The sequence below is a fragment of the Schistocerca americana genome, chromosome 5 (assembly GCF_021461395.2).
Source record: "Schistocerca americana isolate TAMUIC-IGC-003095 chromosome 5, iqSchAmer2.1, whole genome shotgun sequence".
In the NCBI taxonomy this organism is placed as follows: Eukaryota; Metazoa; Arthropoda; class Insecta; order Orthoptera; family Acrididae; genus Schistocerca; species Schistocerca americana.
Window position 1 is genome coordinate 99,391,036 of NC_060123.1, and position 14,545 is coordinate 99,405,580.

The 14,545-nt window shown below is 38.5% G+C and overlaps 1 protein-coding gene across 2 annotated transcripts in view; it reads right to left on the minus strand.

Annotated features, from left to right (window-relative positions):
• Positions 1 to 2,112: 2,112 nt before the first annotated feature.
• LOC124615548 (enhancer of mRNA-decapping protein 3) overlaps positions 2,113 to 14,545 on the minus strand; it is a 95,048-nt gene continuing 82,615 nt past the window's right edge. For both annotated transcript variants that reach the window (XM_047143522.1, XM_047143521.1), the window contains exon 8: positions 2,113 to 2,726. In XM_047143522.1, the coding sequence (XP_046999478.1) occupies positions 2,386 to 2,726 (341 nt within the window). In that variant the 3' untranslated portion in view covers positions 2,113 to 2,385. The remainder of the gene's footprint in view (positions 2,727 to 14,545) is intronic.

Below are 14,545 nucleotides of genomic sequence, written 5' to 3' on the forward strand. Positions count from 1 at the left end.
TCCGAAGTGATGCTGATTTTGACATGATGTGGTTCAATCAAGACTGACCTTGACCCCATCAAAGCAGGAGTGTTTGATGTCCTGGAAGAGCACTTTGGGGACCGTATTCTGGCTCTGGGGTACCCAGTGGTCACTGGCACTCGATTGGCCACCATATTCTCCAGATCTGAACACGTGACTCCTTTTTGTGGGGCTTTATTAAAGACAAGATGTACACAATAACCCCAAAACTACTGATGAGCTGAAAACAACCATTCAGGAGGTCATCGACAGCATCGATGTTCTGACACTTCAGCGGATCATGTAGCATTTCGTTATTCGTCTGTGCATCATCACCAATGATGGCAGGTATATCAAACATGTCATAAGCTATATCCAAATATCTGTGGTGATGTTTACATGTTGAGTAAAGTGTGTGTACACTGAAGTTTGTATCTAATTTACGTTTTTTTTTCCATATAGTTTAATAATTGTCATCCTGTACATTCAGATAATAGGCAACTGTGTTAAATACATTCAGATACTATAACCTCAGGCACCAAAGTATTTCTTGTTGTAAACAGTACAGGACATTCTGTTAATTGCTACCATCATTCTTTATAAATCAGGAGAAGCGAACTGTGCCATTCAGTCACTACAGCTGTCAGCCATGAACAAAAGGAGATCAGTGACAGTCAGGTAAGTACAGTAACAGCAGCACTGCCAGTTCCTAATGACAGCTGTGGCATGAGAATGGGGCTGCTGCAAAATGTTCCTGAGACCCAGCAAACACTAAAATCAGGTTGCTGCTTCTGATTCCCACTTTAAGAAAATGCTTATGCTGTACGTGATATGTCTTGTCTACATAGTATTTGTTCTATTGCATGATCTGAAGTGATAAATTTAATTTTATAATCACTATTTAAACAAACTGTTATCCTGTTTAAAAGTTCAATTCTTCAAACTGGAATACTTCAAAAGTACCTGATCATGCAAGGGACAGGCATAAATTGAGTGTGTTCCATCCTCCAGACAGCCCTCCATTACAGCACTTGATGAAAACACAGTCAGTTGTTAAAATATACACCTCTGCTACCACTATCAGATTGATTTCTTCATAAACTGACAAATTCTGTCATCCTAGTATACATATTAGTATTACACGAGTGCTGCACAAAATACGTATTTACTAAGAGAAAAACTATTTTGGAAAAGCTCTTTTCATAATTCCAATTATGAAAGAAAATAAGATACATAAATAGGAGAACAATAAAAAGAAATTGCTCCACTTTGAGATCAGAGATTTTGTTTCTCAGATGAAAGGGAAAGAAGGGAGCCAGGGAGCAGGAAGGTTACTATTTAACATCACTTCATTGTTACTAATGATTAACGTTAATTAATGATGTTAATGTTTACGGGGCAACACACCAATATGAATGGCATCCATTTCCTGACATGCCACGCTGTAACATTATACCTCAAAACATGTGTTTTTGAGAGTGCATTAATCTTTTATTTAACACATCTTCAGATGTTTACATTTATTTGTGTGTCTTGAAAATGGTTTCTTTACTTAAATGATGTTTTACAGTAGCTGTCTTAAAACATCTGATGCAACATTCTGCAACACCATTAGTAAAGAAACAATGTTCATGACTTAGTCTTTAGTATCCACAAATACTATTAGCAAGCATTTTTTTAAAATGTTTATCCAAAAATACTTTTGATAACTGACTGTAGAACTATCTGAAAATGCATTCTGGATGTAGTATAATGCGAGTACCTTGCGGTGTCTCGCCCACACAAACTACTTCTGTGGGCCTGACTGAAATCAATTACGATATGGATCTGGCTTGCATTTGTCAACTTGTGTGTTAGTGTACACAACTTTATAATTGTTTTTGCCATGTAATCTTTCAACAGTGATATTTTTCTGCTGCAATTTCAGTTAGGGTTATTCCTTGAAAATGAAAGATCTACATGCAACTTCCTATTCATTTCAATAAAAACACAAATGCCAAAGTAATTTCAGTTTGATATGAAATAAAAAAACTGTTTAAATGTTGCACCTGTAGAGTATGTTACTAAAGCTCTCTCTTTGATTATCAATTACAAAAATTATATCACACAACATTCAAAATTACAATTTAAAATTTATTTGATGCAAAGATACACGTTTCTTCAATGACTGGTATCCCCACACACTTCTCTCCACATCTGAAATTATTTTATCTTCCTTTTGATTAAGTGGCCCCATGAAAATGTGTAGATTTTAGAGTAATCTTATTTAAATCACAGTCTGCCAGTGTTTGATAACACCTTTTCTCTTCAAAAATGCCAAAAAACCTGATCAATGCTTTGTCATCATCAGAGAGTAGTAGTATCAACTGAAAAGAACCATGAAGTTCATGTATCATTCACATGAAGAGGTATCACGAACTTCGGTCCAAAAGGTGATGTGTATTTGATACCAATTTCCTCAAAAACCTGTTGTGGACACCCAAGGTTACAAAGATAAAGCTTTCCATTATTTGAACTGTGAGCAAGTGGCAAAAATGGAAGCAATGAGAATTTAGTGTCAACAAATGCTGTCCCACCAGCTGGTGGATCCAGGGCAAGAACAGGAGCACGACACTCATTTGCCCACATTGCTGCAGGCATGTAGTTAACAAAGTTCCTTTCAGGTGTGCTGGACTGCTCATCCAAAAGTGCCAGAATGATTAAATCAATAGCCAGTGATGGTAAGTCTGCAACGTAAGAAAACAGTGTCAACAGAAACATGAAAGTTGGACACTCACATCAATGACGTTCACTACACTGAACAACAAAACTCTTATAGACTAATGAAATAATAATTTAAAAAAACTTAAAACTTTCACAACAGATTTTTTCTCCATTTAATCTGATGGTTAGGCAATGTTCATGTAAATAAAAAATTATGATGTGAAGCAAAAATCCTTACTTTAAACATAGTGTCAGCCTGACTGTCTTGTTACTCACAAATGATATGGCTGCCTGCTATGACAGAAATGTGTGACAAAACAACTGGGAGGTTCTTTGTTGGTGTCTTTAGAATATGGTGATTACTATACAATAGATAAATAAAAACACTGACAAGTTAACAGTAATTTGAAAAGGAGGAATATCTACTTGGCAATTGTTGAACCAACCAAATTCAGGCACAAGCATGTGCACACGTCATGAATTTAAAGCCATTTTTACTACATATTTTCACTTAAATTTGTTGCCCATGATGTTTTATGAGAGAGACTGGAATCAGACACACACAAAATACAAGTATGTCATGAAATCAGAGAAACTGACCATCTCTCAAATAGCTGAGTTTGGAAACGCTGTGTTAGGGAAAAAGTGAGATTAGAAAACATTTATGGATGTGTACACTGGCAAAATTTCACCACAGACTTTCTGCCTAAGTGCGTTTTGTTTTCATTCTTTGTAGTTCACAATTTTAGAAATGTAGCTTTGCACTCTTGTAGTGCCGCTGACATTTAATTTGTTCTTGTGTTATACAAACTCTCACTACATTCTCCTATTAGTCTCCCACTACTTCCTGTGTGTAATTATATTGGTTCATGCTTGACAACATAAAATATGGCACTTACAGCAACTTTTCAATTTCTTGTGGGTAATTAAAAATATTTAATAAAACTTAAGATTAACTTTATTATGAATAAGATGGACTGTTATTAACCATAAAAATGAGACGTGAGTTGTGGACAGGCTCAACAAAAAGGCTGTTACACACTGAGCTTTCAACCAATTGCGCGAATGCGTATTGTTTTTTATTTTCTGAAGGCAGCTTTGCCTGAAAGCTCAATGTGCAATCATCTTTTTGTTGTACCTGTCTGCAACTTGATGTGTCATCTTTACAGAGAGTAGCAATGTCCTATTCATAATATGGTTGATATTCCAATTTGGACTTCTGATTGTTTGATTAAGATTAACTTTACTGTGAACAATAATTAAAGGACAAAATAGTAATATAGATAAGAACAATTCAATATGCAATTATGAACAATTGTAATACATTTGTATTGTGCAGGCAGTCTCTTATTAACGAATCATGAGAGGAAGCATTTTCATGAATATAATCCAAATTTCATTTCTGGCAACTATTAAGGGAAATAAATCTGCATACACCAAACTGTCTTATTCACAGTGCATGGTGTGTAAGACTTGTATATTTTGAATGCTTTTTGGTTTCTCTCACCCAAAGCACTGTCAAGAGGGAAGTTCAGCATGAGACTACCTGTATAGTAATGTAAACAATTCTCTAGTTGTGACTCTTCAAACTTTCCCAGTGGGTGTGTTGTAAATAGTCTTCACGGGTTTGCCACCGCATCACGTTGTGCAAATTCTACAATATTTCCTCGGAGAAACTGTTCGACATCTTCAGGTGGTTCAACCTTGCTCGTGGCTAGGTACGACTGACGGTATCCGCACACCGACGCCCCGTTTTTAGAACACGGGCGCATGAAGAATGCACAGCCGCGGACATGGACATCACGCATGCGCAGTGATTTGCCATATTCAAACTCCCTCTGCCGAAAACCGCAGAGCAGCTCTCCCGCGCGTGCGCTGTACACTGCGTTTGTCAACAGTGAGACCAGACATTACTCACCAATGGCCGTAACTAGGGCAGTGCTATAAACGGGCCTGTTATCGAAGAATCTCGATTTTCACGTTGTGATTTAATAGCAGCCAATGCAGTGTTCCAGGCTGTGCTCAGTTTAAATCCTGTATCTTTGTTGATGAGATTATACGCTGTACGGATATGTATTGCTTCCTTAATGTCGCAGTCCCAGAAAGATGATGCCGGGGATAAAAGTTCCGCCTTTTCATAAATCATACAATGTCCTGTATTCAGGCAGTGTTCCGCAATTGGCGACTTTTTCGGTTGACAAAGGCGTGTATGACGCTGATGTTCATTGCAGGGTTCTTGTACTCTACAGAATATCTGGCCTATATACGATGCCCCACATTGACAAGAAATCTTGTACACACCACATTTCCTCAGTCCAAGGTCATCCTTAACTGAACCCAAAACTGCAAAACTGAGAAACCTGTTGGCAGAATGTGAGTGTCATACATTTGTCTTTCTCCTGCAGACTGGAGAGGGATACTATAGGCCAGAGCATCAATTACGTGACATTCAGAGACAGGACTAAATAAATAAATCAGACACATTAAATACTGAAGGGAACATTTCTCCTTTGAAGGCAGAAAGGGAAAATGCTATAGTGTAAATAACCTCCAGAAATACCCATGGTAAGAACTCTTAATCAGTTCCTCTCCACAAAGGAAATAATGCACATAGAGTGTTGTGGTGGTCTTCAGTCCTGAGACTGGTTTGATGCAGCTCTCCATGCTACTCTATCCTGTGCAAGCTTCTTCATCTCCCAGTATCTACTACAACCTACATCCTTCTGAATCTGTTTAATGTATTCATCTCTTGGTCTCCCTCTATGATTTTTACCCTCCACGCTGCCCTCCAATACTAAATTGGTGATCCCTCGATGCCTCACAACATGTCCTACCAACCGATCCCTTCTTCTAGTCAAGTTGTGCCACAGACTCCTCTTTTCCTCAATCCTATTCAATACCTCCTCGTTAGTTATATGATATACCCATCCAATCTTCAGCATTCTTCTGTAGCACCACATTTCGAAAGCTTCTATTCTCTTCTTGCTCAAACTAGTTATCATCCATGTTTCACTTCCATACATGGCTACGCTCCATACAAATACTTTCAGAAACGACTTCCTTACACTTAAATCTATAGTCGATGTTAACAAATTTCTCTTCCTCAGAAACGCTTTCCTTGCCATTGCCAGTCTACATTTTATATCCTCTCTACTGCGACCATCATCAGTTATTTTGCTCCTCAAGTAGCAAAACTCCTTTACTACTTTAAGTGTCTCATTTCCAAAGTTTTTATTTCTTCTCCATGGATTTTAATACCTACTCCAAATTTTTCTTTTGTTTCTTTCACGCAATATACAGATTGAATAACATCGGGGAGAGGCTACAACCCTGTCTCACTCCCTTCCCAACCACTGCCTCCCTTTCATGTCCCTCGACTCTTACAACTGCCATCTGGTTTCTGTACAAATTGTAAATAGCCTTTCGCTCCCTGTATTTTACCCCTGACACCTTCAGAATTTGAAAGAGAGTATTCCAGTCAACATTGCCAAAAGCTTTCTCTAAGTCTACAAATGCTAGAAACGTAGGTTTGCCTTTCCTTAATCTAGCTTCTAATATAAGTCATAGGGTCAGTATTGCCTCATGTGTTCCAATATTTCTACGGAATCCGAACTGATCTTCCCCGAGGACGGCTTCTACCAGTTTTTCCATTCGTCTGTAAAGTATTCGCGTTAGTATTTTGCATCCGTGACTTATTAAACCGATAGTTCAGTAATTTTCACATCTGTCAGCACCTGCTCTCTTTGAGATTGTAATTACTATATTCTTCTTGAAGTCTGAGGGTATTTCACCTGTCTCATACATCTTGCTCACCAGATGGTAGAGTTTTGTCAGGACTGGTTCTCCCAAGGCCGTCAGTAGTTCTAATGGAATGTTGTCTACTCCCAGGGCCTTGTTTCGACTCAGGTCTTTCAGTGCTCTGTCAAACTCTTCACGCAGTATCGTATCTCCCATTTCATCTTCATCTACATCCTCTTCCATTTCCATAATATTGTCCTCAAGTACGTTACCCTTGTATATACCCTCTATATCCTCCTTCCACCTTTCTGCTTTCCATTCTTTGCTTAGAACTGGGTTTCCATCTGATCTCTTGATATGCATGCAAGTGGTTCTCTTGTCTCCAAAGGTTTCTTTAATTTTTCTGTAGGCAGTATCTATCTTACCCCTAGTGAGATAAGCCTCTACATCCTTACATTTGTCCTCTAGCCATCCCTGCTTCGCCATTTTGCACTTCCTGTCGATCTCAATAATGAGACGTTTGTACTCCTTTTTGGCATGCTTCATTTACTGCAATTTTATATTTTCTCCGTTCATCAATTAAATTCAATATGTCTTCTGTTACCCAAGGATTTCTATTAGCCCTCGTCTTTTTACCTACTTGATCCTCTGCTGCCTTCACTAGTTCATCTCTCAAAGCTACCCATTCTTCTTCTACTGTATTTCTTTCCCTCATTCCTGTCAATTGTTCCCTTATGCTCTCCTTGAAACTCTGTGCAATCTCTGGTTTAGTCAGTTTATCTAGGTCCCATCTCCTTAAATTCCCACCTTTTTGCAGTTTCTTCAGTTTTAATCTACAGTTCATAACCAATAGATTGTGGTCAGAGTCCACATCTGCCCCTGGAAATGTCTTACAATTTAAAACCTGGTTCCTAAATCTCTGTCTTACCACTACATAATGTATCTGAAACCTGTCAGTATCTCCAGGCTTCTTCCATGTATACAACCTACTTTTTTGACTCTTGAACCAAGTGTTAGCTATGATTAAGTTGTGCTCTGTGCAAAATTCTACTAGGCGGCTTCCTCTTTCATTTCTTAGCCCCAATCCATATTCACCTACTACGTTTCCTTCTCTCCCTTTTCCTACTACCGAATTCCAGTCACCCATGACTATTAAATTTTCATCTCCCTTCACTATTTGAATAATTTCATCACACATTTCTTCAATTTCTTCCGTCATCTGCAGAGCTAGTTGGCATATAAACTTGTACTACTGTAGTAGGTGTGGGCTTCGTGTCCATCTTGGCCACAATATTGTGTTCACTATGCTGTTTGTAATAGCTTACCCGCACTGCTATTTTTTTATTCATTATTAAACCTACTCCTGCATTACCCCTATTTGATTTTGTATTTATAACCCTGTATTCGCCTGGCCAAAAGTCTTTCTCCTCCTGCCAACGAACTTCACTAAATCGTACTATATCTAACTTTAACCTATCCATTTCCCTTTTTAAATTTTCTAACCTACCTGCTCGATTAAGGGATCTGACATTCCACGCTCCGACCCGTAGCACGCCAGTTTTCTTTCTCCTGATAACGATGTCCTCCTGTGTAGTCCCCACCCGGAGATCCAAATGGGGGACTATTTTACCTCCGGAATATTTTACCCAAGAGGACGCCATCATCATTTAACCAAACAGTAAAGCTGCACACAGATTAGCAGGAGAAACAAAAAAAAAAAAAAAAAAAAAAAATATCTGAAACCAGAAGTGCTTAATCTGTGAAATATTAAATTTTGGCTGGAATATATATTGCAACTATTAGTTGAACAGCATCTAATTATTCCAGTATTGGATTATCTGTAAGATACAGTGATTAAAATTTCATCCTTATTTTCATTACTGAGAAGAGCCTGTAGCCTGTCCTACAAATGTAGAACGTGAGTTTGTAATGCTATTGGGTATGTGGGGCTTCACTGCAACTTTTCAGGTGTAGATCATAACACTGCATACCCAGAGAACATGCACATGCAGTTGATTGTTATCTTTCAGATTGAAAATGGGTGAGCCACTAGCATGAGGAACATGGGAGAATCATACAGACAGACTGCACAGACAGTTGCGTGTGGTGCAATGAGATGTTATATGATTGACTCAGGACAACAAGGTTACCAGACGGCATGGGTTCTTGTAGAAGATACCACGAGAAGGTCGTAGGACTGATTGACTGGTTCTGGCGAATAGTCAGAAAACAACACCTGAAATCATGGCAGATGCAACAGCAAGATCACTATGAACTGCCAGGGACAGATTACTGGAAGTTGGGTTGACATCTTGAAGTTGGGTTGACATCTTCAACTGCCAAACATCACCTACTGCTGTCACTGTATCACGGACAACAGACATTCTTTGTGTAGAAACAGGGACATTGGGCAGCATTATGTTGTATTCAGTGTTATGTCTCACTATTTTTGCTGGCAGTCAGGCCGACATTAACACGACCATAGATGACTTGGTGAAATGCCTTGGGAAACATCAATCCTCGAGATGCATACCCCACCAACTCATGTAATCACAGTGTGGAGAGCTAGTGATTATAACAGGTTTTACTCGTTAATTGATGGAGGAACGCTGAATGCTCACCATTATGTGGCAAGAAGGAAAAACCATGTTGTCATACCAATATCCTTCATGACCAGAGTACAAAACGGCATATTTTAACATGATAATGCAAAAATCCATGCCATAGCTCACACCTAAAACACTTTGAAGAACACAAGGACCCTTTACTGGCCTGGCGATGATGATGAAATAATAATAATAATAATAATAATAATAATAATAATAATAATAATATGAAGGTTGAATGAAAAGTAATGCCTCCACCTTCGTTAATTGGGTTTGGATGCGAACATTTTAATAAATCAAATGCAGAAATAATCCTTAGAATGTGATCTTTAATTATCAATATTCACTTTTCCAGGTAATCACCAGCCAATTGGATACATTTCTGCCAATGATGAACAAGTTTCCTGAAGCCGTCACAGAAGAAGTCGTCACACTGTTTCCGCGACCAGTCTCACAGTTCTCTCAACGTCTTCATCAGAAGCATAATGATGTCCCCGTAGATCGTCTCTCATTATCGGGAACAGATGGGAGTCAGACAGTGCTAAATCTGGACTGTACGAAGGATGCTGTACTGTGGTGTGATTCAGTCTCTGAAGTTCTGCTATGGTTGCACCCATCGTGCACTTATCTTCCAATAGCCAAGCAAAGCAATGTGACCCACACGTTCTTGTGAAATGCTTATTGTGCTTGCAATTTCTCTCCAAGTGATATGATCAGCACCCTGAATCGGTCAACATATTGCTTGTGAAACTCGTTGGTTGCTGTCACAGATGTCCAACTCTGTTTGTCGCGCAGATCAGATGTTCCTGCCTCAACATCTTTAAACTTACTCGCCCAACGACACAAGTACTCACATCAACACACTCACCATAAACTGCTTTCATTCTCTGATGAATCTCCTTTGGGGTGACACCTTCTACTGTCAAGAATTCTATGACTGCACGTTGCTTAAATCGCATTGACCGACTGTCTGTGCAGGGTTCCATACTTTACACTGTAACAACACAACCGTTCCATGCTAAGGTTTCCCATCAACTGGAGCTTTAGAGAAGAGGCTACGGTACAAGCCAGTACCTGCCGCATACCAATGCTGCCTACTGTTTAAGAGTTACGAAGGTGGAGGCATCACTTTTCAGTCAACCCTCATAATAATCTGATCATCACCAACACTTCATTTAAATGTAATATGGAGAAGGTTCCATCGTTAAAGTAATTGATTTTTGAATAGGTTAACCTTATATAATTGTGTAGGCATTTGTGGCCAGCGTCAGTCAACATGAAAGTTTTCTGGGTATGGTACCGCGTCAATGTATAAAACTAATGCTGCTGAAGAAAAACCAATGTCTCGACCAGTTGCAGTGGCCCTCTTCTGGGTGTACTGGTAGACTCAGGAGGAGGTCACTGCAACCGTGGCTGAAACACTGGTGTTTCTTCAGCAGCAGTAGGTTAACCTTATCTTATTCACTCCCCCCCCCCCCCTCTCCCCCCTCCCAAGATACACCAGTGTGACCCGTGTAGTAGTTATAGCCTTGGAAACTTGAGTGAAGACAAGTGGAAGCAGCACTTAGAATGTAAAGGGCAAGCAAGGCTGCAATATGATCTGTAGTTCAATTAAAATCACATGATAGTTGACCAAAGCTATGCCCAAACCAATTGCCGTTGCCAAACTACCACTTCCAACTCCTTGTCCGGCTTTCTTTCTTGATGTGTGTGGATCCTGAATCCAGGGTCTAGTTCTTTAATTTCGTATTTCATCACACACACACACACACACACACACACACACACACACACACACAAACGAAATACACACGTGTCATACAAAGACTAACCAAATACTACTGGATCCTTCTGTACAAGACATGATTCAGTGTCATTTATACATTAGATAAGCTTTGCACAACACTTTGTGAAGCCAAATTTTCAAAGGTTGTCTATCATTGCAACTGGCACACAAGAGTCATAAATAAAACAATATTTTGCAGTGTACTGGTATAACTTAGTGGTTAGCATATAAACATGATGTGAAGAAGGTCGAAGGTTTGGATCTTGTCAAAAGCTGCACAATTTTTAATTTCTGTAAATCTAATCAAAAGATTGATTATTATTTTATTCATCTAATTGGTTTTAATGTATTTTTGTTAATTTCTAATACTTTGCCTCACCTTTTTCATCATCATACTAAGTTTTTTATTTGCTCTTATTTTATTCCTATAATTCTTTTTCGTGTGGAGTCTGCTTGTGTTGCCTATAATCTGCAACCAAGTGCCGACTAAGACTGTTCATTGATTGGTAACATGGCATCGCTTGTAGCCAGTGTGAGTATAGTTTAGGCAACCAATAACAGCAAGAAATTGGTTTGCTTTTACAGCAAAAACTGAAAATTTCATATGGAACATGGTTATGCAGACAGACATACTATGAAATTTTTCTGTCTTGAGTTTGCTCATAGAGGTTAGCCTTAAATGCCACAAACAAAATGATCATGATTTAGTTCTGCCGACCGCTGATCACCATTTTCTCAGATACACTGCACACCACAAGGTTACGGTTAGGTTAGGATACGAGTTTCAGTCCAGGACTATGAAACCCATCATCTCCTGCAGTTCAGTGGTTGGTCACTTAGAATCAGCTGTCAACAGAGTCTCTCCTACTTCCGTCATACCTTGCAGTGGCTGCTTCCAACATTCCTTCGTGTTGTACATTAACAGTATTCATGAAGTGACCATCCATATTTGTGTGTCACCTGTAACTGAGCAATAGCCAGCAGCAGATGTGGCAACACTGTAATGGCAAGTGACAGACATCAACTATCAAGTAATTTTAATTGGACTGTAGATAAGAAAGATGCCCAGTGGAAGCTTTGCTCAAAGTACACCATTGACTTGTAGGCGATGAAACTAGCTCCATTTTCACATGCAAGTGCAGTTTACAATACACAAAATTGGTTGTTCATAACTTTACAATGTATAATTTACAAAGTCAAGATGCAGTATGATACTGGTCTGATGAAACACAAGGTGAATTAGCTTCTTCAGGTTCATGTACAATGGAAACCCTGTCCAAAAATAATTAAAGACAATCTTGTCCCCCAGTCATTTAGTATTCTGAAGGCTGCACATACCAGAACAGAAAAGTGATACTATTAAATTCTTTTTTGAGATTAGCATTTGATACTAGATTACTGATCATGCAAAAGTTTTGAAAGAAGGTCAGACTCAGATGGAATGAAGGATTGTTCACAGTTCCATTGAGTGCAAGCTTAAATATGAAGTTACACTTCCTAGTTGACAAACCTTGAACCTGAAGAGGAAAAAAGAAAAGCCATGAGCTTACAAAGTCCATTACCTAGATTTTACCTGTTTCAACAACTATGCAGAGAAAAGTTTGTCGTTGTATCATTCATTTAGGCCTGGAAGAGCAGTAAAAAATGAGACTATGGTTACGGACCTGAGGGTGATACAGTACCATCCAAATGGTATTATCTGCTGCAAGTGCACTTTCAATGTAGTATTCAAATAGTATTATCTACTACACGGTGCACTTTCAACAAAGTTTGGCAAGAAATACCAAGATGTTCAAGAAAAAATCTTAGAAAAGTTTGCTTCCTGAAACTATACAAAGAAAGACTGTACATCAAGAAAGCCAAATGGGATAATTCACAACAACTTAAAGCTGTTCTTCGTAAGGACTGTCATTGGTATTATGACAAATCTCTAACAAATGATTATCACTTGGAGGTTATGGTTTTAGGAGTGACAGCGCAGTGTAGCATAGTTCTTTGTTGCTATTTCAATGACATTTGGCACTTTTTTTGGTATCAAAACTGAACAGTATGGATATTTGGAGTTGTTTTTGTGAGGCCTTTCAATAAAAAATTGTTAATGTTCCAAAATGGTGTTTTTACTAGCTTCCTCAGCATCACAAACAATGTAAAAAAGGTAAGTCTTACAGGATACACTGGCAAACAAATAGCGCATGAATAACTTAGCCTGTCATAAATACTGAGAAAATTCCGCGTACCTCCCATATTACGCTTTCCAAAGGGTATTTTCTTTGTTTCAGTTTCTGGTCTGATCCAAAATCTGATTGTAATGCTACAACACAAATTTAGTGTCCCTATGAAACTTATCACACAATGTAGACAGTTTTTACTCTCTTCTGTAAAATTCATATTTTGCTGGTTACACGCTATTATTTCTTTAACAATGAATTATTTATACACACCTAATTTCTTTTATTTATTTATATTTAATTCACATTAAAATACCAAAGTATCACATGAAGTTGTTATATTATTTCACATGAAGTAAACTGTACGTAATGGATGTAAAAATACTTCCGTTTGATAGGAAATGTAGAAAAAGAAGGACAAATGAATACAGACAGTCTTAAGCTGGACTCAGGTGTAGAGATGGATGGAAGGGACATGTCTGATATTTAAAGAAAAATCTGTTGTATTTTGAACAGTGTTTTCTTGTAATACTGAATGTACAGGGTAATGCGGAGAAGAGAACACAAGTTTTGAAGTGCTCTTAGTCTGTGCTGGGATTTGGAAATGTGATGATGGATTGAGTGTGAATATGCCATTAATAGGGAGCAACACTTAAAGTAGTAAAGGAGTTTTGCTATTTGGGGAGCAAAATAGCTGACGATGGTCGAAGTAGAGAGGATATAAAATGTAGACTGGCAATGGCAAGGAATGCGTTTTAGAAGAAGAGAAATTTGTTACATTGAGTATAGATTTAAGTGTCAGGAAGCCATTTCTGAAAGTATTTGTATGGAGTGTACCCATGTACGGAAGTGAAACATGAACAATAAATAGTTTGGACAAGAAGAGAATAGAAGCTTTTGAAATGTGGTGCTACAGAAGAATGTTGAAGATTAGATGGGTAAATCACATAACTAATGAGGAGGTATTGAATAGAATTGGGGAGAAGAGGAGTCTGTGGCACAACTTGACTAGAAGGGATCAGTTGGTAGGACATGTTTTGAGGCATCAAGGGATCACCAATTTAGAACTGGAGGGCAGCGTGGAGGGTAAAAATCATAGAGTGAGACCAAGAGATGAATAAACTAAGCAGATTCAGAAGGGTGTAGGTTGCAGTAGGTACTTTGAGATGAAGCGTGCACAGGATAGAGTAGCATGGAGAGCTGCATCAAACCAGTCGAAGGAACATGGAAGCAGGGGGAAGAAGGGGGAAACATAGCAATTTTGTGGAAAGAGAAGCAGTTTTCATTGTGGTGGAAGTCAGAAAATTTAAAGAGGAGAAGTGAAGTATTGCACTGAGAGAGAGAGAGAGGGAGAGAGAGAGAGGATGCCTTAAGAAGCATTTCAATATGGGCGAAACATATAAGTTTACAGAAAACTATTGCACTGACACAGTTGCAGTAGAACAAAAATTTTCGAGAAGAGATACGATTCCACATTTGTACAAAGAGGAAGAGTCAGAAGAGGGAAAAACTGGAACAAAGAAGAAAGCAAGAAGCAAGATTTT